General features: G+C 43.8%; 1 protein-coding gene and 1 non-coding gene across 7 annotated transcripts in view; both read right to left on the reverse strand.

Moving 5' to 3' along the window:
• The window catches only part of LOC112836697 (PALM2-AKAP2 fusion protein), a 280,648-nt gene that overhangs the window by 46,059 nt on the left and 208,801 nt on the right, over positions 1-25,788 (reverse strand). For all 6 annotated transcript variants that reach the window (XM_073876580.1, XM_073876582.1, XM_073876581.1 and 3 more), the window contains 2 exons: positions 22,639-22,719; positions 11,391-11,521 (listed from right to left, as the gene is read on the reverse strand). In XM_073876580.1, coding sequence (XP_073732681.1) covers positions 11,391-11,521; positions 22,639-22,719 — 212 coding nt within the window. The remainder of the gene's footprint in view (positions 1-11,390; positions 11,522-22,638; positions 22,720-25,788) is intronic.
• Positions 5,769-5,873, reverse strand: LOC112836799 (U6 spliceosomal RNA). The gene has a single exon (XR_003211567.1). It is a non-coding gene; the product is annotated as a U6 spliceosomal RNA (small nuclear RNA).

The raw sequence follows: 25,788 nt of genomic DNA on the forward strand, positions 1-25,788 counted from the left end.
CTAGCTCAGGCCCCAGACATGCAAGTGAAGAAGTCTCCAAGTGAGTTCAGCATGCAGCTCAAATTGAGTCACCCCTAGCCTTTGGCGTTTTCCCAGCTGAGGCCCCACATGTTGCAGAGACGAGGTGAGTCATCCCTACTGCTCAAATTCCTGACTTAGAATCCAAGAGCACAATACAAACAAACAAAGAGCAGAAGCAGACCCATCAATACAGGGAACAAGCTGATGGTTGCCAGAAGGGGGTTGGGGCGATGGGAAAAATGGGCAAAGGGGTGTAAGAGACACAGGCTTCCAGTTCTGGAAAGACTATGTCATGAAAATAAAAGGCACAGCCCAGGGGACAGAGTCAATGGCGCTGTCATCATGCTATATGGTGACAGATGGCAGCTACACTTGAGGTGAGCAGAGCATAAGGCATCGAGAAGGTGAATCACCATGTTGTAGTTCTGAAACTAATGTAACGTGTGTCAATGATACTTAAGTAAAAAAAGAATCCATGAGCACAATAAACCTGAATTATTCATTCTGCAAATATAACTGCACATGTGTTCCAAATGGGCTAAGAATAGGTTCTCAAAAAGGGGACAGGAAGAAGGATGTAGACAAATCCCTCCTCAGAGATGTGCCCCAACATAACTCCCCTGTGACTGTGCACCCTTCCCTCTCCCTTGGCCTGAAGTCCCCATTGCTGCTGTGTACAGCGTGGGGAAGAGAGCCAAAGAGTCCCTGATGGCAGAAGTTGCTTTCAGGGTGGAAGGAAGAAGGGGAATGTGAGTTTGTTAGGGGACTGGAACCCTAGAATGGGATTGGGTCCATACACTGATGGACTCTCATTTGCTGTGGTGGCGAGCCCGAGTGTGGAGGTGAGGGAAGGAGAAACTGGCAGGGCTGGTGGACTCAGGACTTGCTGGACTTGCTGGACTTGCTGGGACAAGTCCCAAGCAGCCTCTGGTCCCACTAAACTCTTCTCTGGGGCCTCAGCCATGAAAAGAAGGGGCTACAAAGCAAGGGTGTGCCTAGGAGATTGACTTGGCTCCAGGCCCCGGCCGTGGAGTGTCAAGCAAGCCTGCCTACACACGTCTGCTTCCCACCCGGGTCAGAGCCTGCATGCCTCTCCATGGGTGCCAGGCTACAGCCCCCAGAATCCATGGTCATGAAGCCATGTTATAAGATCACAGATGGTCCTCGCTGTTAAGGATCTGAGAGACCATCCCCTGCCTTCACAATGCACAATGTGGAGGACAATACCAACAGGACATTTGATGTCTTTGTTTCATCAAGAATATAGAGAGGTTACAAGTGATCATATTACCAGCTACGGGGGTGGAAAAGTACGATTTTTCAGAGGGGAAACTTTTTGTAGAGGGGAGACCTGAGGCATGGCATTCGTAGGCCAAAAAGCCTGGGGCCAGCCACCAAGAAAGGTGACTTTGCACAATGTCTTCTAAGGGCTGGAAAAGGCAAGCATTCCCCAAATGTGGCTCTTATGCAGTCTCAGTGCATGGACAAAATTCTCCCATTATTTTCATAATTATGCATACTTTAAACCAAATTTACCTGATCAATAATGAGGCAATTATAATGGAGCCCACAAAAACCGAGTAAGGTTAAGATGTTTGGGATCTCACGGTAGTGAGAAGTAGGCGTTTCCAACTGCTATTACTAAGATACACCCAGGCGATATTGCTGTGCTGAATGCAAGAAGAGAGTGTTTCCTTCCTGACCTGTCCCAGCTTCCAGAACTGACCACAAACCATAAGCATTCACATTTCAGAGTCTGTGAAGAGGGACTTTTCTATGTGGTGCCAGAGAGCAGGGACCAGAGAACCGGTGGAAATTGCAGGGAACATCACTTTTCATCCCAAAGGAGGATCCTTTGTAATAATGAGAGTTGTTCCAATGTGGACTTGGGTGTTACTTTGTGAGGAAGTGAGACCCCTGTCACTTTCAGCCTCGGGGAGAGACTATGTATGGATTCCCACTCACTGGGTTCATTGCAAATTCAAGTGTTAGACAGGAGTTGATCCGGATTACACCTCCGTTATGTATGCTCTAAGATTCTACGGTTTTATGAGCTGTCATAAAATCACTGCCTTTGCAAAATCAGTGCAGCATTGGATGCAAAAAAAAAAAAAAGGAAGAAAGAAAGAAAAAGGCCATCGTTTCTTTTTAACTCAGAACTGACTTTCATGGTTCAGGGCTTGAGAGAAGCCTTACACTACAAGCACCTGAAACACTTATGTCATTCTGCACTGAAAATCATGAATGTTATCTTCATAAATCTTTCCCCCCGGTTATATTGAGAAATAATTGACATATGTCACTGTATGAGCTTCAGGTGTACCGCATAATGGCTTGATTTACATATATTGTGAAATGATCACCCTAATGGGTTCAGCTAACATCCATCTTCTCATACAAGAAAAAGAAAAGAAAGAAGAAAAAAGGAAAAATATTTCTCCTTGTGATGAGAACTCTTGGGATCTACTCTCTTAATAACTTCCCTATATATCCTACAGCAGTGTCAGCTGTCTACACTACATGTCTACACTATATCCCAGTACTTATTCAGCTGCAAGTTTGTACCTTTGGACCACCCTCCTCCAATTTCCCCTTCCTCCCCGCCCTCCGCCTCTGGTAACCACAAGCCTAATCTCTTTTCTGATAAGTTTTGGGGTTTTTTTGTTTTGTCTGGGGTTTTTTTGTTTGTTTGTTTGAAGAGTCCATGTATAAGTGAGATTATACAGTATTTGTCTTTCTCTGACTTATTTCACTTAGCATAACGTCTTCAAGGTCTATCTATGTCATCACAAATGGTAGGATTTCTTCATTTTTTATGGCTGAATAATATTCCATTGTAGAATAATAGTCCATATATGTTTTATCACATTTTCTTTATCCACTCATCCATCAATAGACTCTTAGGTTGTTTCCATGTCTTGGCTATTATAAAAGTGCTGCTATGAACATGGGGTGCAGATAGCTTTTTTTTTGAGAGAGAGAGTGCGTGTGCACAAGAGTGGGTGGGGGGCAGGGAGGGGCAGAGGGAGAGGAAGAGAGAGAATCTTAAGTAGGCTCCATGCCCAGCATGGAGCCCAACATGGGGCTCGATCTCACAGCCCTGAGATCATGACCTGAGCCAACATCAAGAGTCAGACGCTTAACCGACTGAGCCACTCAAGTGCCCCGTGCAGATATCTTTCTGAGTTAGTGTTTTCATACCCTTTGGATATATTCCCAGAAGTGAAACCACTGGATCATTTGGTAGCTCTATTTTTAATTTTCTGAGTAAACTCCATACTGTTTTCTACCAATTTACAACCCCACCAACGGCACACAAGGGTCCCCTTTTCTCCATATCCATGCCAACATCTGTTCTCTCTTGTCTTTTTGCCACATACATCTTTTTAGGGTTCCGGGTTCTCAAGCTCCTTGATGGGGTGATTTTATCTTAGTATCAACACCTATAATTCCAGGCTTTAGCGTAGTGCTTCTTAGCTGGGGGCTATTTTGGCCCCAGGGGACATTTAGTAATGCTTGGAGATCGTCAGAGGGGGGTGGGAGGGCGCTACTGGCATCTCCTGGGTAAAGGCCAGGGATTCTGCTAACAATCCTGCAATACGCAGGGCAGCCCCCACAACAAATAATTCTCCAGACCCAAACGTCACTAGTGCTGCTATTGAGAAACCCTGTCCCAGAAGTATGGAGGAGAAGACAATAACAAAAGCACCACTCTTACTTATTGACAACTTACTGTACTTGGCACTTCACAAAAGCTTATGATCTGTACAACAGCTCTTCAAGATGGGCATTGCTATTGCCAGGGTACAGGGCTCAAGTCCAGAGAGTTACACTGTGTCTAAGATCAAACAGCTTGCAAATGCAGAACTAGGGCTTGAACCCAGTCAGTCGACAGACTCGAAGGGCAAGGTTCCTCATCAGTATGCCGGGAGCCTCTGACATGATTACACACTGGTTGCAGCAGAGACTTAGGCTATATACAGTCAAGAAAGTGCCCTCAGGAGTAAAGGGCTTCCGAAAGAGACAAAAGAACCAAGCCTAAAATGGAGCCTGTACTTCCAGACAGAACCTGAAGGGGCAGCCTCCCGAACTATTTGACCACTCTCAATGGCCCCCAAGCCCAACCCCTTGGGCGGGAGTCTGGGCAAGTTTGCTACACTGCTTCCTGAGGAGACGCTGGGGGCTGAGGAGGGAGGAGCAACCACCTGCCTCATGATGTGAACTTCAGTGTGATTTCTGGGTGACAAACATATCACATGTCTCAAAAATTTTGACCTTAAAATAACTTTTGTTCAGATTTTTGAGAATGTGCTTTGGAGTTAGACGGAGCCCAGTTGAAATATCAATTTTTCACTCTTTGTTGTTGTTGTTGTTGTTGTTTTAAAGTAGGGTCTACACCCATCGTGGCCCTTGAATTCACAACCCTGAGATCAAGAGTCACATGCTCTATCTACCAACTGAGCCAACCCTTCACTTTTCCACTTATTAATGGGGTTGTTTGGGGCAACAAATTACTTTATCTTCTAAGCCTCAGTTCTCCCAACTGTATGGGCATTTACGTCATCACCACTGCTTCATGGGAGTATTATGAGGATAAAAAAACAAGAAAATGAGTGAATGAAGTGGAGGCCAAAAAGCTAGGGACCCAGAAGCAACTAAGAGACCAATGAATATTAGATGATATAGCGATGCCACTATATCACTATATGGTTTATAGTATAGAGAGTTTTATTATGGTGAAACAAAGAGAATGGGAAGGAGAACAGGGCTGGATTGCCAGATGTGGCTGTGCAGGGTGGGGCTGCAGGCCAAAGTGCACAGATGTGGACTGCCCATGTGAGTGCTCCATACTCTGTACCCTGCTGTGGAAGAACAGTGCATCATGGAGTCAAAAATAACAAGTATGAAGGACAGAATGAATCCTAAGCAAGTGTCCTTTGTGATTTCAATGAACATTTCTGTGGTTGCCTTTTCTAGAACAGTTATTTGTGGATGGCTGTCATCCTGTTGGTTGCCAAAAATCCCATCATGTAACACACACATGCTTCTGCCTAATGTCTCCAGTCTTCTGCTTTGAGCCTCTTAAGAATGTGGAAAACTAAGTGAATTCTGGTATCCGTCAGAGACCAACAGAAGCACTCCAGGAATCTTAATCCAGAAGCAGAAATGAGCCAGTCCACTTGCATCTTGAACTTTTTTTTTAAGCGTTGCAATGCCTCTCTCTAGGTTAGTAGCTGGGACTTCAATATTTTATTTAATCAATATTTGATGGGACATATTTTAGAACTGACAGCTGATCAGATGAATTAGTCATTGCGGTGATGAGTCAGTGATTCACACATGGGGCTTTTGTCTCCTGAGGACTTCACCTCTTTCCCCAATTCTGCCCTATCTCCACAAGCACTTCCTTCTACAACAGTAGCATTTCTCCACACAGGTATATTTGCTCAGAAAAGGGATCTCTATTCAACTTCCCAAATTTGAGACCCTTAGAATACCAGAGCTGGAAGATCTTGAGAGACTTTTCACTGAAAAGATGAGGAAACTGAGACCAGAGAGAGAGAGAGCCTTGCCCGGAGTCACACAGCAAGTTAACAACAGTGCTAGAATTAATACCCTGGCTTTAGAACAGCTTGTCCCATTTTCATTTACTACTCCCTGAAGTTTCTCCTCTTCACTGGGGTAATTCCAAGGTGGGGGGAACAAATTTCTCCCATATTTCTCACTAGTCAGAGAAAGTTAAGAACATTATATTTCAAAGCTTCACAAATTTGCGTGTCATCCTCATGCAGGGACCATGCTAATCTTCTCTAGATCATTCCACTTTTAGTGTATGCACTGCCGAAGCGAGCACTAGAACACTGTATTTCAAACATCTGAATAAAACCTGATGAAATTAGAAAGAGAATCTTAAGTGGGAAAATCATAGGGCAAGCAGCAAGACTTGATGACTGGAGCAGATATGAAGTTGACAAGGCTAGCGTGGATCTAATTGCCAGAAGTCTCCAAGAGTATAAATGTGAGGTCCATGTGTGGTCCCAGGAACCCATCACACCCAGTGACAATATAGACAGCAGTTGACCATGGGACCAAGCCAGAAACAATCCCTTTGGGCTTTCTCAATATGGCACTCCAATAGGAAATAAAGCATACAGAAGATATGACATTTGAAATAAAAAAAAAAAGAGAGAGATCTTTGTGCAGATTTTGCTTTCAACAATGCTGACCATATTTAGCTAATTTTACTTTTGTTTTCTAGAGAGCCAAAAATATAATGAATAGACTGGGCTATCCTGACATTGCCCAGGGAAAAGTTGTGCAAAAAAAATGACCATCTATTTATCCACTGTAGGGACCAGTTCTCTCCTTCCTTTCCCACTGCTGTGATGTAATCACTGCAGTTCTACTGTGCTCTTAGTTAATTACATTTTATTTGTGGTCTATTCTTTTTCCATTTACAGAAATCTTTCTTGAACCTGACTGTGATTTACACAGATGATCAGGAGCACTCTTTAAAAAAGCATAAATTCCAGGGCTCCTCACATGGGTCACTGAATCCAAATTTTCTGGAAAAAGTCCTGGGAATCTATATTTTTTAAAAAAGCTTCCCAGGTGATTCTAATGCCCAGGATTTAATAGTCTAGTTCCTTCCTCCCTCCCTCCGTCTCTCCTTATGTGCTGCCTTCAAAATCTAAGCACCACATATAACGTTCTTGGAAGAGAGACAATATTCTTCATTCCAAACAACCACCAATTTACAAATAACACTTTGGTAAAAGACATGCCTGGAAACCTGGAATTCGTTGTATGACTACTGGCACTATAAAGAATTGTAGACTCAGGAATGGAAATATGGTCATGTTCTTTCCTCCTGAAGATATCTAAGGAAAGAGACACGTTTAAGTGCAAATTCTCGTGCTTTATTTGAAGTCTTTATTATATTCAGACTTCAAGAATTGATTAATATTAACTTAGTTAATATTAATTAAATATTCAGACATAAAGAATTAAGACATGGCCTAAATCCGACCTACACTGAGGTTCTGAGTTAGGGTGCTATTACCATTTCTTTCTCCAAACTTAAATGACACAGATGTCCCTTAATCTATCCTTGTATGCATTCTCCCCGCTTTTTGATTACTATTCTCTATTGTTCCTTCAGGTTCTTCAAGCTACTCTTGGTTCACCAGCAGGGACTAAAATACCTTCAGGGCACAACAGTACTAATCAACTTTATGGTTTGAAAACAGTTTGCCCTTTTTTTTTTTTTAATTTTTTTTTTTTTTTTTTTTTTTTAGCGAGAGTGAGTGGGCTGAGGCAGGACAGAGGGAGGGGAAGACGGAATCTTAAGCAGGCTCCACACACAGCATGGAGCCTGACATGCAGCTCGATCTCACATGAGATCATGACCTGAGCTGAAATCAAGAGTCGGAGGCTTAACCGACTGAGCCACCTGGGCGCCCCATGCATATCTCTTTAGGAGAATTTATTTTACTACTCAGGAGTGACTTAGATTAGTGGACTCAAATCTAAAGATCTAAAGATTGATATTCTGATTCAAACAAAGAAAGCTCCCTTTAGAATTCCTTTATTTGGTGGTTCTTCTGCATTTGATCTGTAGCCAATTTCTGGGATTCCTATTATATAAAGATCAGAATCTGAATTTGATTTCAACGCCATTCCTGTTTTCTCTCATTCTCTTCTCCCTGTCCCTCTGAATTCTCAAGATTTTTAGCTCATCTTCCTCCTCATGAATTTGCTTTTCTATACTTTCGCTAATGCTTGCAGTTTTCTCTTGAACAATCATGCTTCTGGAAGAGTGAATTATTAGCCCCCATTCTCATCCTTCCCTGCATCTGTGCCCTCTGCCACACAACTGTGAAGTTCCTTCCACCAAAGGTGGACTGTCTGTCTCCCCGCCTTGGTTTTGGGGGTGGCCATGACTTGCTGTGGCTAATGGCTTATGGGCAGTTCTGTTTCCTCTCAGTTCCCTGGCTCCTCTGCCATCGCCATAAAAGGAAACAGTCATGGTTAGCTCATTAGTGCCGGGGGAAGAAAGCACAGACTCGTCCAACCTATGTCTTGGGGTCACCTAACTGAGCTCAGCCAAAATGAGCAGAGCCAGAACAGCCCATCCACACAGTCTGTAAGACTGCAGGATGCCTGTGCTTCCGATGAGACGTTAGGGCTGTTCAAGGGGCTATAGGACTGAGAGAGCGAACTAACCCATGCCTGACTAAGGAAAGCAGCTTAGGTGGCTCAGTGTCCTTTAAGGGAAGAGGAAGGACAGCTCCTTTCTTCCCTGGGCACTGGAACTTAAAGATGCTAACGGTTCTCCAGTAGACAAGTTGCGAGTAAGATGAGAAGAAGCAGAAACTGACTTCCAGGGTAGGAAGACGCTCCTCCCTCCAGAGGCTCTGAGGAAGAACTGATGCCTACCGGCAGCCCTGCTCCAGGGAACATAGCTCATCCGCCAGCAAATGGCCACAGCCCAGCAGAGCCGTGACTGTGGCAGAAGGAAATGCCCCCTGAATCCAGGCCTAAGCACATGCATCCCTGCCCTTTTAGGCTGCTGTGATTTCTTTCCTTCTGGCTTGGCTATCTGTCTCTTTAATGGGCTCCAAGAGATTGCCTGCATACATGACTGAGCTCTTTATTCTGTTGACTCAAAAGATAAAAAGAGATTCTCCTTATTTTTCTAAATATGGTGATGCTCACATAAACAATAAACCAGCCCCTAACTCTTATTCCTCACTCCGGGAGTCAATTTAGCCAAAACTGAGTCTCAATTTAAGATTCTCCCTCCATGTGATGGCTCATCCCACAGGTAAAGTTACCACCTGTGAGGTCAAAATAATGGTATATGAATACGCAAGCCGAAGCCAAACTGCCAATTTGGTAGGAAGACCACGTTTTCTAATGCCGTTAAAACAAAAACAAAACAGAAAAGGTCATAGAACGAATTTTATCCTATTTTCCAAATCCTTCCTGCATTCCATCTATGACACTTAATGGATGAAATGAATGAACAGGTCAGGTTCAGTGAGAAAATATACACAGTGTCTGAAAAATGATTTTAAAGAAAATTTTCTGCCCCTCAGTGTGTGCACTGCCTCCCTTCACATCCGAGGTAGTGAATAGACTGTGCTCAGGCCACTTGGCTGCTAGGATGAAGTTAGCCTGGAGAATAATCTTCCAGGCCTCCTCTGCCGGGCAGGGGTTCCCTGAGATGTGGCGTACCCGGTCTCAATTCTTCATTCAACAAAAAGTTGTGGAGCTTCTGCTCTGCGCCAGACCTTTCTGAGGTGAGTATGTACAGCCAGTGAGAAAGATGCAGGAAAACAATGGAACCTTTAAAAAGAGTAGACAAAGCGATGCCACTGTATTATATCAACTGTCACCTACAGCTGAAAGCACCATGGACTTGCCACTTCTGAGAAGTCCTGTAAAACCACTTCTCTGAGTGGCCTTTCCTCCCCAACTTGTTGTCAGTATTTCCAACAATCCTTGGCTCCCTCGTCTTGTCTAAGAGACAGCCAGCTGAGCCACTTGGGAGGAGAGCAACTCCCGAGGCTCAGGACTCTGAGTGACTGGCTCCTGCCCCTTCCCCCTCTACCTTCTGGCTTCTTTTTTTTTTTTTTTTTAAAGATTTTATTTATTTATTTATTTGAGAGAGAGAATGAGAGAGAAAGAGAGCATGAGAGGGGGGAGGGTCAGAGGGAGAACAGACTCCCCGCTGAGCGGGAAGCCCGATGTGGGACTTGATCCTGGGACTCCAGAATCATGACCTGAGCCGAAGGCAGTCGCTTAACCAGCTGAGCCACCCAGGCGCCCCCTTCTGGGCTTCTAACAGGAGATCTTTCCTACTTCCTAGAGGTACTTGTCCTCACCAGGGTGATGTCGTATTTCTAGTACAAAGATTTTTTCTTCTAATGATATATATAGAGAGATCTAACTAGCTATCTATCTAAAATGGTTGGTAATAGTTAAGCCTTTACCCTTTGTATGCTAAAAATGTGTGTGTATGCACACATGTGCACACACATTCACATACATATGTGTGCACATGCACACACGTGCACAATCACATGCACGTACACGTGCACGTGTGTACATAATCACACACATGTGCACAATCGCATGCACACATGTGCACACCCACATATATACATGTGTGTGCACATATTCACATACCTGTGTATGTGCACACGTGTACACACATATTCACATATGTGTGCGCATGCACATGTGTATATATTCACATATATGCATGTGTGTATATGCACACACACATATGCACATCACATACAAACTTCTTCTTAGTGAATTTCCCCCACACGCAAAATTTAGCTAAGCTGCTCTTGAGAACTCTTCAAGGGACATTAGGGCCCAAGCAAACAGGGACCCAGGCCTTTAGGGCTTATGGCCAGTCTGCTTTTCCCTCTGGTGACACTACTGGAGTCCCTAAGGACTCTTCACAGTCCTTATTCATGCTTGGGTATAAAGGCTGGTAGCGAGGTAGCTCTTGCCCTTTTATTCTAAATGAGTTTGCACCCTCAGGAGAAAGAGATGAAGCTCTTGAGGCTGAGATTTGAGGTGGGGTTGGTGAGATGGGGTGGAGAGGGAGATTTGGTTCTAAGACATCTCTGATCACCACCTTCCACCCCCATCTCATATCTCTGGCTACGTGTCCTGGGACCTGGTATGACTACAGTGTTTAAGCGCAAACCTATGTTTTTGCTTCTGTGTGAGCCTGGCCAACCACTGGCCACAGGAAGGTCACTTATCTCCCAGACAGAAATGTTCAGAACTTGGTTGAGAACCATAAAGGAACCAACTCACCCTCTGAGCAGCGCAAGCAGACAGTACAAAGTTAATTTTTAGAGTGCAGGCACATAACTCACAGTGCTGCCCTCATTCAGCACGTCTATCGTTCTCAGACCCCTGGCTACCGTTTCCCCACTTCAGATTGATCAAATGTAGGAAACAGACCCACTGCAGCAGCAGTAACAGCTAACAGCCTGACTCACAGGAGGAAAAAGGCAAAAGCTAGGGGAAGAACACAAAAGGTGGTCGTTTAGTGAAGGGGCAAGCTGCTTCCAACACCTCATTGTTCAGGGAAAACATCACCGTACCGAATGACAGCCCCATACAGTAATTAGTACTTAGAGTAATAACTCGGGGTTATCTGGAAACGTTAAAACGATACCAATGTACTCTGTTTTTAGGAAGAGAATTCCCAAGCTCTGGGCAAAGGGGTCGGCGCGGAGAAGGGCCCCCTGGAGGACAGTAGCGGTTACTGCACTGTAAGACCCCGGCGCGGGGAGGTGGTTGGGGGCGGTGTGGTGCGGGCGCTGGGAACCACCTACCTCTGGATGTTATCTTCCAGTTGTTTGACTCTGAACTCATCTTCCTCAGACTGCCGCCTCCTGGCTTCCTCCTCTTCGGCAGTTCCAGCGGGGATACCCTGCAGCAGCCATTTTTCCCGAAGCACTTTGGACTGTGGGAAGGAGGGAAGAGAACAGACTAGATGATACCTTTCAGTCCACAGCCTTCTCTGTGTCGCGGTGCCTCGGTTTTAGCTCCGCCCCTCATCAGTGGTCACCTGAATTGCTGCCTTCGCCTCCTCACTAACTTGGCTCCCGACTTCCCTCAGGCCTAACCCCTAGAGAGCCACCAGAGGGGTTTATTTCTGCATTTCCTACTATAAAAAGCTTTTGAAAACATACAGAAAAACAGGAAACAGTATAATGAATGCCCATGTAACTCATCTAGCTTTACAATGATAAACAGTTGCCGTATTTCCCACAAATTTTTCACCACAGCATTTTAAAGGAAATAACAAACATCATGACATTTCACCCATAAGTATTTCAGTATGAATCTCTAAAACATAAGGACATTTTTCTGTGCTACTGCAATTCCATTATATAATTTCTTAAGATCACCCTATATCGAGCCCATCTTAAGGTGTTTCTTTTTTTAAAAAAAGATTATGTCATGCTTCTTAGAAGTTTTTTAATGATTCCCAGCCATCCTCAGCAGTGGTCTCCAAATGGTATTAAAATCATGCACTCCATTTGCACCAGTGTACAAATACATTGTGAAGTGAAATAAAAAGGTGGGTTGTTTTTTTGTTTTGTTTTGTTTTTTTTAGTAGGCTCAGGTGGAGCCCAATGTAGGGCTTAAACTCACAACCCTGAGACCAAGACGTGAGCTGAGATCAAGAGTTGGATGCTTAACTGACTGAGCCAACCAGGTGCCCTGAAATAAAAAAGTTTTGAGTTTCACATCAATGGCTGGGAGGGAGCCATTACTGCTTTGACAAGGGAAATGAAAACAGCTCAAAAGAAAGGCATGCTAAAACTCCCTAAAACAAAGAGCAAGGTGAGGAAGGCGTGGGAGAGGATTTTTGATTTGGGTTTCCATTACATGGTCCCTAGATGGCAGATGGTGGTTATTGGATGTTTGCAGGCGTTGGACCCTGGGCATCATGGCTGAGCGTCCCCTTGGCAGGTCAGTGGTCCCGGGAATGGAGCGCTGTAAGCAGGGCATGTCACCAGTTTTTCCCTGGTCCCAGAATGGCTATGAGGCCATTCAACATAGTGTAAGCACTGGGTTCCCTGGATCCCAGCATCACCTCCATCAGAATCTGGCTTGACCTCATCAGGTAGGCTGAGCAAGGTAAAGGAAAGGGAGCCCTTATAATGACTAAGAGCCAGGTTATGCATGGCTTGCAGCCAATTAAATATGATGTACAGAAATGAGAGAGTGGAATATCTCTAATATTGTGGACACAGAATTCATACTCACTTCAGTTTCCTTTCTACAGCTCTTACAAGCAAAAGGTAGACAATTCCAGAGGCTCACATTAGTCTTGAGATCAAGGAATAAGAGCTACTTATGATGAAACTATAAAATGAGTTACTAAAAATTACCAACATTTAGTAATAGTAAGAATTCATTAACGGTTCTGATTCACCATTCTATTGAGAAATCCAGCAGCTACGCAGGGCTATGAAGCCCCTGCTGCATGCACAGGTGCAAGTTCCAATGGCTAGAATTTCTACACTTCTTTTTTTTTTTTTAAGATTTAATTGATTTATTTGACAGTGAGAGAGGGAATACAAGCAGGGGGAGTGGGAGAGGGAGAAGCAGGCTTCCCGCGGAGCAGGGAGCCTGACACGGTGCTCAATCCCAGGACCCTGGGATCATGACCTGAGCCGAAGGCAGACGCTTAATGACTGAGCCACCCAGGCACCCCCAATTCCTACACTTCTGACTGGACTTTTTGTTACCAATGCCTCGGTGTGGTGTCCAGGTAGACATAGTCTTCACTGGTTTTATTCTTGCCCTTTAATTATAGATCGTTTTTGGTGGACGTCTGTTTGGTTATCCCTACATACAGTACATAGGGAAGCATATTTATGGCACTTGACCTGTAGCTTTCCACTCACTAAAGACATGAGGTTGTTCATATGTAAGTTATTGCAACTGTATGCTAAAGAGATTGTACACAGAAGCTGCCCTTACCCAATTTAAACAGTTATACATCATTGGTAACAGGGTGCGTGTAAATGTATTTACAACTACCACCAAGGATAGTGTCAAAAAAGTACTTTAAAAGTTTCTAGGGCATTGTTTAATAATATAAAATCATGTGTAAAAGCTCACAGTACAATTTGTTTACATTGATTGCTCTTTCTTATGGGCTAAATTATAGGTCCTCGGGGTGCCTGGGTGGCTCAGTCGTTAAGCGTCTGCCTTTGGCTCAGGTCATGATCCCAGGGTCCTGGGATCGAGCACCGTGTCAGGCTCCCTGCTCCGCGGGAAGCCTGCTTCTCCCTCTCCCACTCCCCCTGCTTGTGTTCCTGCTGTCACTGTCTCTCTCTCCGTCAAATAAATAAATAAAATCTTCAAAAAAATAAATAAATAAATTATAGCTCCTCCCCCCACCAATTCATATGTTGAAGTCCTAACCCCTCCTCCCTCATAATGTGACTGTGTTTGGAAATAGGGTCTTGAAGGTTAAATGAGGTCATTGGAATGGGCTCTAATCCAGTATGACTGGTGTCCTTATAAGAAGTGGAGATTAGGACAAAGACATGCACAGAAAGAAGACCACATAAAGACACCAAAGGAAGACAGCCATCTACAAGTCAAGGAGAGAGCATTAGGAGAGAGCATTAGAAGAAGCTAACCCTACTGACACCTTGATCTTGGACTTCTAGCCTCCAGAATGATGAGAATGTGTCTGGTGTTTGAGCCGCCCAGTTGTGGTCTTTGTTATAGGAGCTCTAGCAAACTGCTACATTCTCCATAGCTTTATTACAGAGACGTTTCTTCCACTGGAAAGTGGGGATGAGTGGGTTAAATTGGTTTCTCTTTCTAAGTGGGCTACAGGAAAAAAAAAATTCAAAACCACTGTTCTCCACTCAAAATTCTCCAGGTATCATGCTCACACACAGTGAGAAGCCATGTCAAACAGTGGTTAACAGCCTGAATTCTGGAGCCAGGCTCCCACTTATTAGCTGTGTGACCTTAGACAGTCTTATCAGCCTTACCAAACCTCAGTTTTCTCATCTGTAAAATGGACATGATGACAGAGCCCACCTCAGGCTTGTCATGAGGATTAAATGAGTTCATACGCAAGTGCTGAGTCCATACTTAGTACTAGAGAAATGTTTATTATTGTTGTCCATGCTGTTCCTCTGGCCTCTCCTCCCTTCATCTGAGAAAGAGCAGGTAAAATGAAGCCTTCCCCGCTCCCACTGGCAGGATCCATGGCTCTCTGCTCTGTCTCCTCTAGCAGAGAACATATTCCAGTGCACTCTTACGCTGTTCTCCAATTCTTTCTTTTTGTATCTTTCCTCCTCTGAACTCCCAGCTCTTCAAAGGCTGGGACTCTTCTTCATTCATCTTTGCATCTCATTGCCGCACCCAGCCCAGTTCCAGGGAATGAATGAGTAAATGGGTGAATTGGAAAAATCTCAACTCTCATTCTAATTTCTTGGGAGGAGGGTGTCACACTTTCATTCATAGTGCTCCCTGAGCTGAAATGTTTGATACTCACCTAGCTCAACCCATAGAGGGTAAACACCCTATTAGGATTACTGGGGGACAGATCTATTGGCAACCTTGGTCTTGGTGTGTGTACTGTTCTGAAAATGCAGCCATGGACAGACCCAGTCTTCTCTGCCCCAGCAGGGATGCTCTGCAGCTGGGGCTTCTTGAAACGTGATACAGTGGCTGCTTCTGGGAATGTTCTGTCTGCTCTTCTTCACACTGTGCCTCCTGCCACCAAGGAAAGGGTCTAACCGCTCATTTCTGGCTAATTGAGTCCTAGCCATCCACCAGTACTTCTGACAAGAGCAGTCTGGTGACCATGAACACGAAGAGCACATGTGCCCTCACATCTGTCTCTTCTCTGGATAAGGCAGTGAGTGATGTCACCCAAGCATCCCCAACAGCTGGAGCCAAGAAGAGAGATTCTAACAGAACAAGACAGTGGGCCTGGTCTCAAGGAAGTCCATTTCACAAAAGTGTTTGGACATTATAAAAACAAAAAAGCAAAGTTGATTTTTTTTCACTTGGTCCTAAAGTAATGCTGCTAGGGCAAACCACCGATTCTAATACGTTTACCACTGAAGATTCCCTTAACCTATGCCAGATTCCCTCCTGTTGTCTCTGAGGGTCGGCTGTGCTACAGCTTTGGAATATAATGCACTTGTGCGTGCTGATCACAAACACCCAACGAAAGCACCAGTTTCCCTCTACTGTTCTGGTCCCTATTGGCTGCCTGTGTGTTTCAGAATTAAGTGACAAGCAGAGCATGGCAGAAGTGAACACTAAAAATAAAAACTTTTCATTTTTTTTATGTCCAAACTGCATATACCAAAAAATTGTATCATAGCTTACAGGGGTGAAGAACTGTCAAACTTCACCTTTGTCAAGTGGATGCAACTATGAGGAGTCAAGACAAAGGAAGTATGCAAAAGGCTTACAGGAGAGCTTGCGAAAGCACAGATTCTGACTCCCAGATGTCGATTCTCGAAGTTTGGGATAAGGCCAAGGAATCTGAATTTTAATAAGCTCCCAGGTGATGCTGCCATTGACGGTCCTGGTCTAAGGTCCACAATTTGAATATCCCTGCATAAGAACCTGTGATTATCCAAACACCTGGAGAATGCATAAACTTTCCCACTGGTTAGCCAAACACTGATCCGAAAAGGAGCTCATCATCCTTCCACACAGCTGTCTCTCCTCCTGCATCCCCATCTCAGGAACAGTGGTGTCCCCATCCACTCCCTATGTGCTAGACACTCTGCCAGGTCCTTCAGACACTGCTCTGGAAGACAGGCAAGTCACCAGGATCACCAAGCTTTTGTCCCAATAAACAAGGATGCAAGATAATTTCAGACTGTGATACATGGATGGCAGGAGGTAGGCAGGACAATATGACAAACAGGGATGGACTGAGGACACTTAAGGTGGGAAAAGTCCCTGCGAGTACTTGAACATTTGAGCTGAGATCTGAGATCCAAGGAAGGGAATTTCAGGGGGAGAGACTGGCAAATGTAATAGCCCAGATGTGGGGCAGAGTTTAGCGCGTTTGTGGACCAGACAGAATGCCCAAGCGGCTGGACCATAGTGAGTGGGGGGTGGGGAAGGGAAGGTAGAACAAGCTGGAGATGGAGAGGAACGCAGGGGCCAGATTAGGTAGGGTACTGCAGACTTGCTAAGGAGTTTGGCATTTATCCTAAGCACCGTAGGAAGAGAACAGACTGAAAGGGACAGGATTACAAAGTATAAGTGATTGGACTCTATTACATCATCAGGTGACAGAGCATGCTAGCTTGAAACCAAGGAGCAGCAGAAGAAATGGAAGGCACTGGGTGTACTTTAGAGGTAGAGTCAACATGACTTGCTGACAGATTAGATGTAGGGGCAAGGGAAAGGGTGGGATTAAAGGTGACATAGATATTTGGTTTGAGCAAAAGGGTGGATGGTGGTATCCTCACCCTGAGACTGGAAAGACTAGTGGAAGAACAAGAGCTAGAAGAGCAGAAAACCAAAACTTGTATTTAGGGCAGGTTAAGCTTGAGAGGCTTATAAATGGAAATGACACCATCTAAGTGGACATGTCAGGAAAACAGCTGAATACAAGAGCATGGAGTTCAGGGGACACTGCAGCTGGAGATATCAATTTAGGAGTCACTGATGCATATATGATATTTGAAGTTATGGTAGCGAGTGAGGATGATGATGACGATGATAATTCTTATCACTCCTCCCCATCGACTCCTGGTAAGATCTTGGTTTGGTATTAAGTTTTTGTTACATGATTTCAGTCCACACAGAAGCCAAACCAACACTTCTGATAGAAGAAAACCAAGTTCTAACTTCTATTCAAGCTCTGTTTACAGGGCTAGTGGAGACGTGATGGGAAAAAGGGGGACATAAAGTTCCTTTACACTGTGTACCCTACCTGTCTATTCAATATTTTAAAATTTGAAATGGGCCTTTCACATATACTAATAACCAAGAAAAGTCTAAAATTAGTGCTAAAGGTTCACAATAGTGGCAGACACTGTAACATGTTTGCAGCAAGGCCCCTGGTCCCTTCAGGCTATGTAGCAGATGACCTTGGTGAGTTGACAATAAATATCTTGCAGGGCCACAATTCAGTCTTTGATTTTTTTTTTTCATTCAATCTTTTTGAAAGAAAAGGCTGTGGTTTTTAAAATATAATGACAATTTTCATAGCTTGGATTAAAAAAAAACTCTAGTCAGGGTTCCCTGCTCATAAATAAATAATTCAAAGGCAGCTTATGTATTGAAGATGGGATATTAGCAGTTTGATTCTGACAGTGCTGCCTCTGTCATACAAACCTTTATAATTGTTACAGTTCCAAAGGGATTCATGTGGCAATACATACTTCCTGCCTACTCTTGCTGGGACCTTGGGCTGACCAATAAAATAGACAAATCTCTGGCAATTCAACCAAGAGAGCAAAGGGAATATTAAATTTAGTCTGTCTGGTATAATATAATAGTTGATTTATTTTTTTAAACTCACATTATCGCAAGTCACATAATAAAAACAATAAAAATAAGTAATTGTTTCCATGGAATACAAAGTCAAGACAATTTTTCAATAGAAGAATAATGATGGCTCTTGCCTTATGACATATTATTAATACATATTATATATTTAAAAAGCTAGAGGGATTAGATGAGGATGGTATTGGCACAGGAGTGGCAGATTCATGGAATAAGAAGAATCCACAAATGGACTCGAGTATAAGGGAGAAATATGTATATGATAAAGAAGACATTTAAGTCAGTGAGGAAAAGAATGAATTCATCAATAAATCACGTTGAGACAACTGGCTCCCCAACATTAAAAAGTAAAGTCATTCCTATCTTATTTCATATAGAAAAAGAAATTCTAGGTGGGTTAAAACTATTGAAGGACAAGAAACATCCTAGGTAAGTTTTTGAGATGTTCTTTGCAAGAACCCTATCAAAGTCAGAAATCATAAAGCAAAAGAATGTTAGATGTGATGTCACAAAAATTACAAGGTTTTGTAAGAGATTTTATTTATTAATTTATTTATTTGAGAGACAGCACAAGCGGCGGGGGGAAGGGAGAGGGAGAGGTAGACTCCCCACTGAGCAGGGAGCCTGACATGGGGCTGGATCCTAGGACTTGATCCCAGGACCCCGAGATCATGACCTGAGCCGAAGGCAGATGCTTAACCGACTGAGCCACCCAGGCGCCCCTTTTATGAGAATTTAAAACAGCCCATACGCCAAAATCAAAAAAAGAGGCAAAGGTGAATGTATTTTGGACCTGAATGTTTAATATCATTTCATTTTAATCACCAGCTGATGAGGCCTGTGAACAAGGGTCACAAAGCTTAATCTATAAAAATATACTAGAGAAAAAGCATAGAAGGATATACCTCTGTGTGAGTTATATCTGGGCAACCAGTATACAGTTGATATGCTTTTTTTCTTTATATTTTCCTGTACTTTAAAATTTTGCTTTTGCAGTGATCGTGCACTCCTTTCTCTTATAAACAGCAAAAATAATTCAGCTATTAAAATTGCTTACTGGTCCCATATGTGAGCACTTCTTGGAAATTCTTACATCATAAATATTAGATACTAAATATAGCTAAGTATCTTGTAAAAAGAAATCTGAGTTTAATTTGGCGAGGACTTCAAAGTACTTGGAGGTTTCCTGATCGCTGGAGTGTAGAAGCTCTTTCAGTACTTGGGTCTTTTATTGCATTGCAGAATTTGTTTATTGTCCATATATAAAGTCACAATATTCCATTTTGTGGCATTGCTCACTGCATAATCCTAAATTACCAAGAATATTAATCAAATAAGCATCAAAATTATTGTCTTGCATTCTATTTATTTGCTTTGACAAGAGACCAGTAAATCTATCTAAATAATTCATACCTCATTGCATGAGAATAAGTGTCTATAGACTATTTGACAATGAGAATTATATTCTAATAAATATGAAATCTAATTCTAATGCTTTTCCATTTAACTTTGCACTAAGCATATATATATATGTATATATATATATATGTATATTTTTAGGGAGCATTCTAGATTTTATAAATTGTTAAATAAATATTGTTGGCATATTTCTTAATATTTTCTACTTATAGGAACTGCCAATAATCAATAATGTCTCCACAAGGTCTAAATTTTCTGGAGTCCACTAAAGTATAACTTACAGTAACGAGACAATGATGATGGTAATTGGCATCTCTCTAGACAAATTATTCAAAATGGAACATTTCATTTAAAGAAAGCAGTGTCCTGGAGAAGGCTTGGTTTTGGAGGCAGACAAGCCCTAGCATTCAACCAGGGTTCCCTTGCTTATCGTCTCTATGTTCTTGGGCAAATGACTTGACCTCACGAGTTTGTTTCCTTACCTGTGAGACAGGGCAAGTGGCCATTTAAGTCAGTGACGAATTTTGTGGCCATTATTGAGGGGATGTATTTAAAGTCCCAGGCACACATTAAGCACTCCAAAATATGACTATTATCGAGGATGGACAAGGGGATGACAAGGCTGCCATGCGTCCAGGACAAAGCGGGCTGAGTCTCTACCAAGAGGTTCACAGAGGAACTATCACCTCAACGAATTTACTACCATCCAGGGGTGAGGCTGCCAAGCTCAAAACTGAATGATCACAGGGAAGATGACTCACGCTATTCAAGTTCAGTCAACAGCTAAACTGATTGAAAGTAGAACATATTCTTTTCTGGTGCCTGAAGTGATCATATCTCCCAGTCAGGCACCACCAAAATAACTCAGTTATTTTGGGAATGATGGACTCAGAACAAAGAGAGGCAGAGTCATAAGAAAAGTTTCACCTGATCCACTCCTTGCTTACCTCAGATCCCACCTCACCAGAGCATAGAAACTTGGTACCTGCAGAGCTGGAGTTTCTCCAGGGAAGTCCAGATAAACCACCCTTGGGACCTCTGAGGTTGTTTTTGGTTTTGCTTTCATTGTTCAAGGTTACTAATCCACCCTCATTCTGTCTACATGGGCCTTCCAGCGAGAGAAAATTACTACCCATTGGTCTCCACTTATTAAATTGCCATCACTTCCAGTCTTTTCTCTCCAGGTTATAGGAAGATTACTTAGGTGAAAGTGCTGGGTGTTCCCTTAGATAGCCAATTTTATCAACAATGTGAGGATTTTACCAGGATAACCATAAAGAACTATCTGATTCCCTTGTTTCCGAGTCGCTGAAGGAGTCTCACTGCTTCTACATGTAATACTAAGTTCTCTTTACTGTTATTTCTGTTGGAAATAGAACAGTATTTCCATTTCTGTTGGAAATTCTGATGGCTGGATACATGGATGGATGGATGGATGGATACATGGATGGATACTGTGCTGGACATCAGCAATGAATGAGTCCTTGGTATCTTATCTGGCATCCAGAATGATAAGTTGGGACAAAAGAAACTTAATCTTCTGCCATATGTTTATTGCCTTTTGATTCAAGGAAAGCAAAAGCAAAGAACCATGTTGAGCTTAAAGGGAAGAGGGGCTGTCTAGTCAAAACAGCCTCTCAGTTTTTCAGTCTCCTTCATAAAAAAAATCCACCTTAAACCTAGAATTCACTGAGGTGTTAGTACATGTTGGTCTCTTATAAGGAGTGCACTGACTGTACTCTGAGCCAGAGTCCCAGCTCTGTCCAGACTGACCTTGAAAAATTTACTTGGTTCTATTAAGTGTTTTTAAGTCCCCCTCTCTGTAAGAAGAAAATACTAACTTTAGCCCTCAATGCTTCCTCAGGAATGTTGTGAGGAGTAACAGCATATGGGATATAGTGTAAGCTCCTACAAAGAAAGGTCCATAAGTGGATTTACAAGAGCAAAAATAAATGGTCAGTATTCTCAGTATCATGCTGTTGTTCTTCCTTTTAAACACATTTTTCCGGTTAAAGTTGATAGTAAACTGATAAATATGCTAAGCAGATTTAGGTCATGCTGCTCTTTGAAATCAGCTTGCTGATAATTCTCATCTTAAGGATTCACTTAGCACCACCCTATCTTCTAGAGAAGAATGGGAAATACAATCATAAAGACTCATCTTGTTTAAAAGAATCTAAACTATCTATACCTAGCATCACCCTGAAGTCAGCCCCACCTTCCCCACCAGCCCTTTGAGCAATGCAAATCTGTACATGACTGTCACAGCAACTTGAGTTGAGCAGGAGAAGGTTTTCCTAAAAAAAGCCCAGAGCAGTAGAAGGCATGCAGCAACTCCCAGCTGGTCACTGGAATGTGTTCACAATATGCTGCAAGCCTGCAGAAAGCAACATTCTATACCCCGTGGAGTCCTTGTGACAGTGACAGAGCTTTCTCGTAGGCTGTAATCAATTTTGATGCTTAAGTGCCTTATGTTTTAAAGAAAAATAAATAATGAAACATCTCTCTCTCTCTCTCTCTCTGTGCAACGGAGACCCAACCAAGTCAAATCATTTCAATGCCATCTCTTGGCCAACTGCTCGTTCTAAGAGAATACTTCCAAAATTGTGAAAGTAGAAACAAAACGATTGAATCATGGGAAATACACAGGGTTGCTCTTTTATCAGATCACGGTGCTTTTATCTCCTGTTTCTCCATATCAAGAAAGAAAATATTCAGATTTTTAATCATAAAAGAACAGTACGTTCAATGTGTCCTTCGGAAGCTCTGAACAGACACACGCTTGGCACCTAATGCACTGGGGACGCAGCCCCGGAACACAGCCTCACCCACCATGTGGAAATTCCCATCCAATTTCTATATATAACCACCACATTTCACATGCACACACCAGCCCCCAAACCCGTCCACATGCACACTATAATCTCCTCATGCTCGCAGAAACTGGAATGCTGTAACAATGCCCTGCATTGGAGAAATTCATAAGAAAAGCCAAGAGATGGTTTCCTGACTGAAGGAGAAAGGGCTAGCTCAGTCGGCGGCAATGCCTTCACGCCAGGGCAGGCTCTGCCCAGCTCTCTGGAGTGTGATCTGCATGTCTAATAATGGAATAGGTTCGCGGGATCAGCCACTTACCTTGGAATGCTGCAGCAAAAGTATCTGCTCATCAAGTTCCTGTCGCTTGCCTTCTATTTCAGTCTGCCTCTTTCTTTTTTCCTTGAAAATAAAGAGAGAGAGAGGCTATAAGAGTAGGTGGGTGTTGGCTCCAGGAATTTTAAGGCTGGAAGCAGCGGCGGCAGCACACATCTGTAGAGACACTCACAGAGACGCTGGGCACACACACAGTGTCACCTGCCTCTCCGTCTCCAGTAGCTTTCTCCCTAACATGCCTGCTGTGGGCTTGGCAAGTGGGAGAGTCTCCTCCGTCAGCCAGGCTGCAGCAATTTCATCCAGAAGAAAAGGCGGTTTCCACACAGACACACACACACACACACACACACACACACACACACACTCACAGAGTCATGTTCTATGCAGTGTTAATTTGGAGACAAAGAATAAAAATGTCTCCATCGAAAAGATAGAGGTTGTTATAAACTGCAAAGATGACAGAATGAAACAGTGGGGATTCTAGGGTTAGCTTTCTCTCATCGCAATCACATACACATGTAATCCAACACAGTTTCCAATTTCGTAGGACAAATCATCCTGTTGGACATCACAAACAATGCAAATTAGATGGGTGGTCTTTGCTGAAACTAGTCTCGGGGTGGGGGTGGGGGAGCACTGCATGTGGGTGGGGCTCCCTGAGGTTATGTTAAATATGAAATCTGAAGTTGGTCTGCCTGGATCCAACTCCCAGCTCTGCCATTTGCTACCTGTGTGACCTCTGGCAAGTTCTTTTAACCTCCCTGGGTCCAAGCCTTCTCTCACATAAAGAGGAGATCATAATTTGTACCTAAACCATATGGTTGGGGCGTGGGTTCAATGAGATGATAATGTAAAGGATTTGGAACAATGGTCTGGCACATAGTAAATGCTCAATAAATGTTATTTGTTCTTATACTTATTGCCACATGTTTACTCCTAGGTAATGCCTAGACGCCGGCTCTAAAGGGAGGTAATTCCCCTGTATTCAGAGCATAACCTTTCTACTGGAGTGCACACTTAATGCTTTTCTTCCCCACACTTCTCAAATGCAGACAAGAGACATCATATAAATGTGACTGATTTAAGAACAGAAAGGCCTGCCTTTAATGACAGTTTACTTGTTCCACGTTTTGTTTCCAAAGTGCACAGTGGGGAGGTCTGCTGAGACATTTATGGCACTGGATTATTTTCCTTGACTCACATATGCAGGGAGAAACTTGCTAGACAGACAGAATGGCATCCGACAATACAACAGCCAAACTCTGGAGAATACGATAATGTGGAAGGCTGGCTGCTGGGCTCTGTGCTAACAGAAGGAGTTGCTATGTTTCTGGGGATGTGCCGGTGCCACCGCTATTCAAATCAACACAGCAGTGATTTGTGTTATAACCAAGCTCCTCTGTGCAATGCACAGACTTGTAAGAAATATTAGTTTATAATGTCAAGCCGCTGGGAGACATGATAGCCAAGTCAGGGATATAACCTCCCTGCCAAAGTGAGGCCCAAGAAGTTAGCCATTTACCAAAGAACTCCGATCAGTGGCGCATTATGGACACTGCTTAATCCCAGAGAATGTGTGAGAACATATAATATATGACAGTGGATGGGAAAGTGAGGTCTAATGAGAAGAGCCCCCTTAAACAGTGCCTCAGAGGTGCCACATGACAAAGCAAGGACCTCCGGAACGACCCACCATCTCTATATCCTAGCTACTCTAGCCCCTCAAGAGTAGGCTCACTGGACTTTATCGTTCGCTCCCACTGGCTATAAAGATATGTAGTGGTGCAGGGGGCGCAGAGCAAGATGGAGGAGGAGGAGGAGACCTGGATTTCGTCTGGTCTCAGGAATTCAGCTGGATAGGGATCAAACCATTCTGAACACCTACGAACTCAACAGGAGATCGAAGAAAAGAATAGCAACAACTCTCTGAACAGAAAAGCGACCACTTTCTGGAAGGTAGGACGTGCAGAGAAGTGACTCCGAGGCGATATTTGGGAGGATAGGTGGCGGGGGAGGGGGCCTCTGTCGGCCGCTTCTGGCAAGTGATAGAGCCGCGGAGCACAAAATCGGACTTTTTAGAAGTCGGCTCCGCTGAGGGACGTCGCTCCAGTGGCTAAGCGGGGGGTGGAACCCTCGCGGGACAGTGTGGTCTCAGGACCCTCGGGGTCACAGAAAGATGGAGAGTGCCTGAGTGCGGCAGAGCTCCCAGGTATCGGAGCAGGGAAGCCGGCTGCAGAGACGGAGCCGAGGCGCGGGCTCTCAGCTCAGGGTTGCCATAAATAGTGATCGGTGACACAGACAGGCCACTGCTCCTCCAGCAGGGACCCAACAAGCGGCAGATCCGGGGAGACTCCCCTTCCTCCCCCAGCAGGAGCGGCGCAGGAGCGCACCGCAGGGATCTGCTGGGTTTGGAGACTCCACACGGGGTCGGGTGCCAGAGATAGAAACGCTCAGTCACAGGCCAGGTGAGCATGCAGTGCGGCCGGAGACCAGGGAGATGGGAGTGACGGACTGCTTTTCTCTGGGTGCGCACTGAGTGGGGCCCCGAGTTCTCAGCTCCTCGGGGTGGAGATTGGGAGGCCGCCATTTTCACTCTGGTCCTCCAAAGCTGTACCGAGAGCTTGCAGGGAACAGAAGCTCCTGAGAGCAAACCCCAGCAGATTACTTAGCCCGGACCGGCAAAGGCGGGGCAATTCCACCTCCAGCAAAGACATCTGGGAACCACGGCAACAGGCCCCTCCCCCAGAAGATCAGCACGAACAGCCAGCCAAGACCAAGTTTACCGATCAAGGAGAACAGGAGAACTCCAGCGCTAGGGGAATACTGCACATAGAATTCATGTCTTTTTTACCATGATTCTTTAGTCTTTCAAAGTTAATTTTTTTAACTGTCTTTTTGGGTTTTTTTTGAATTTTTCTTTTTCCCATTTTCAACCAACATCTTATCAATCCCTTTTTTAGAAAAACATTTTTATTTTTAATTTTTAGAGTCATATTCTATCCCTTCATAGTAGTTATCCTTATTTTTGGCATATATATATAAGTTGTTCTCTCTTTTAAAATTTTGAGATACACTTTCTTCTAACAGATCAAAATATACCCTAAATCTCTAGTGTATGGCTATGTTCTAGTCTCC

Source organism: Callorhinus ursinus, unplaced genomic scaffold (genome assembly GCF_003265705.2).
Source record: "Callorhinus ursinus isolate GAN/ISIS: 27379988/994484 unplaced genomic scaffold, GSC_fseal_2.0 scaffold24, whole genome shotgun sequence".
NCBI classification, from domain to species: Eukaryota; Metazoa; Chordata; class Mammalia; order Carnivora; family Otariidae; genus Callorhinus; species Callorhinus ursinus.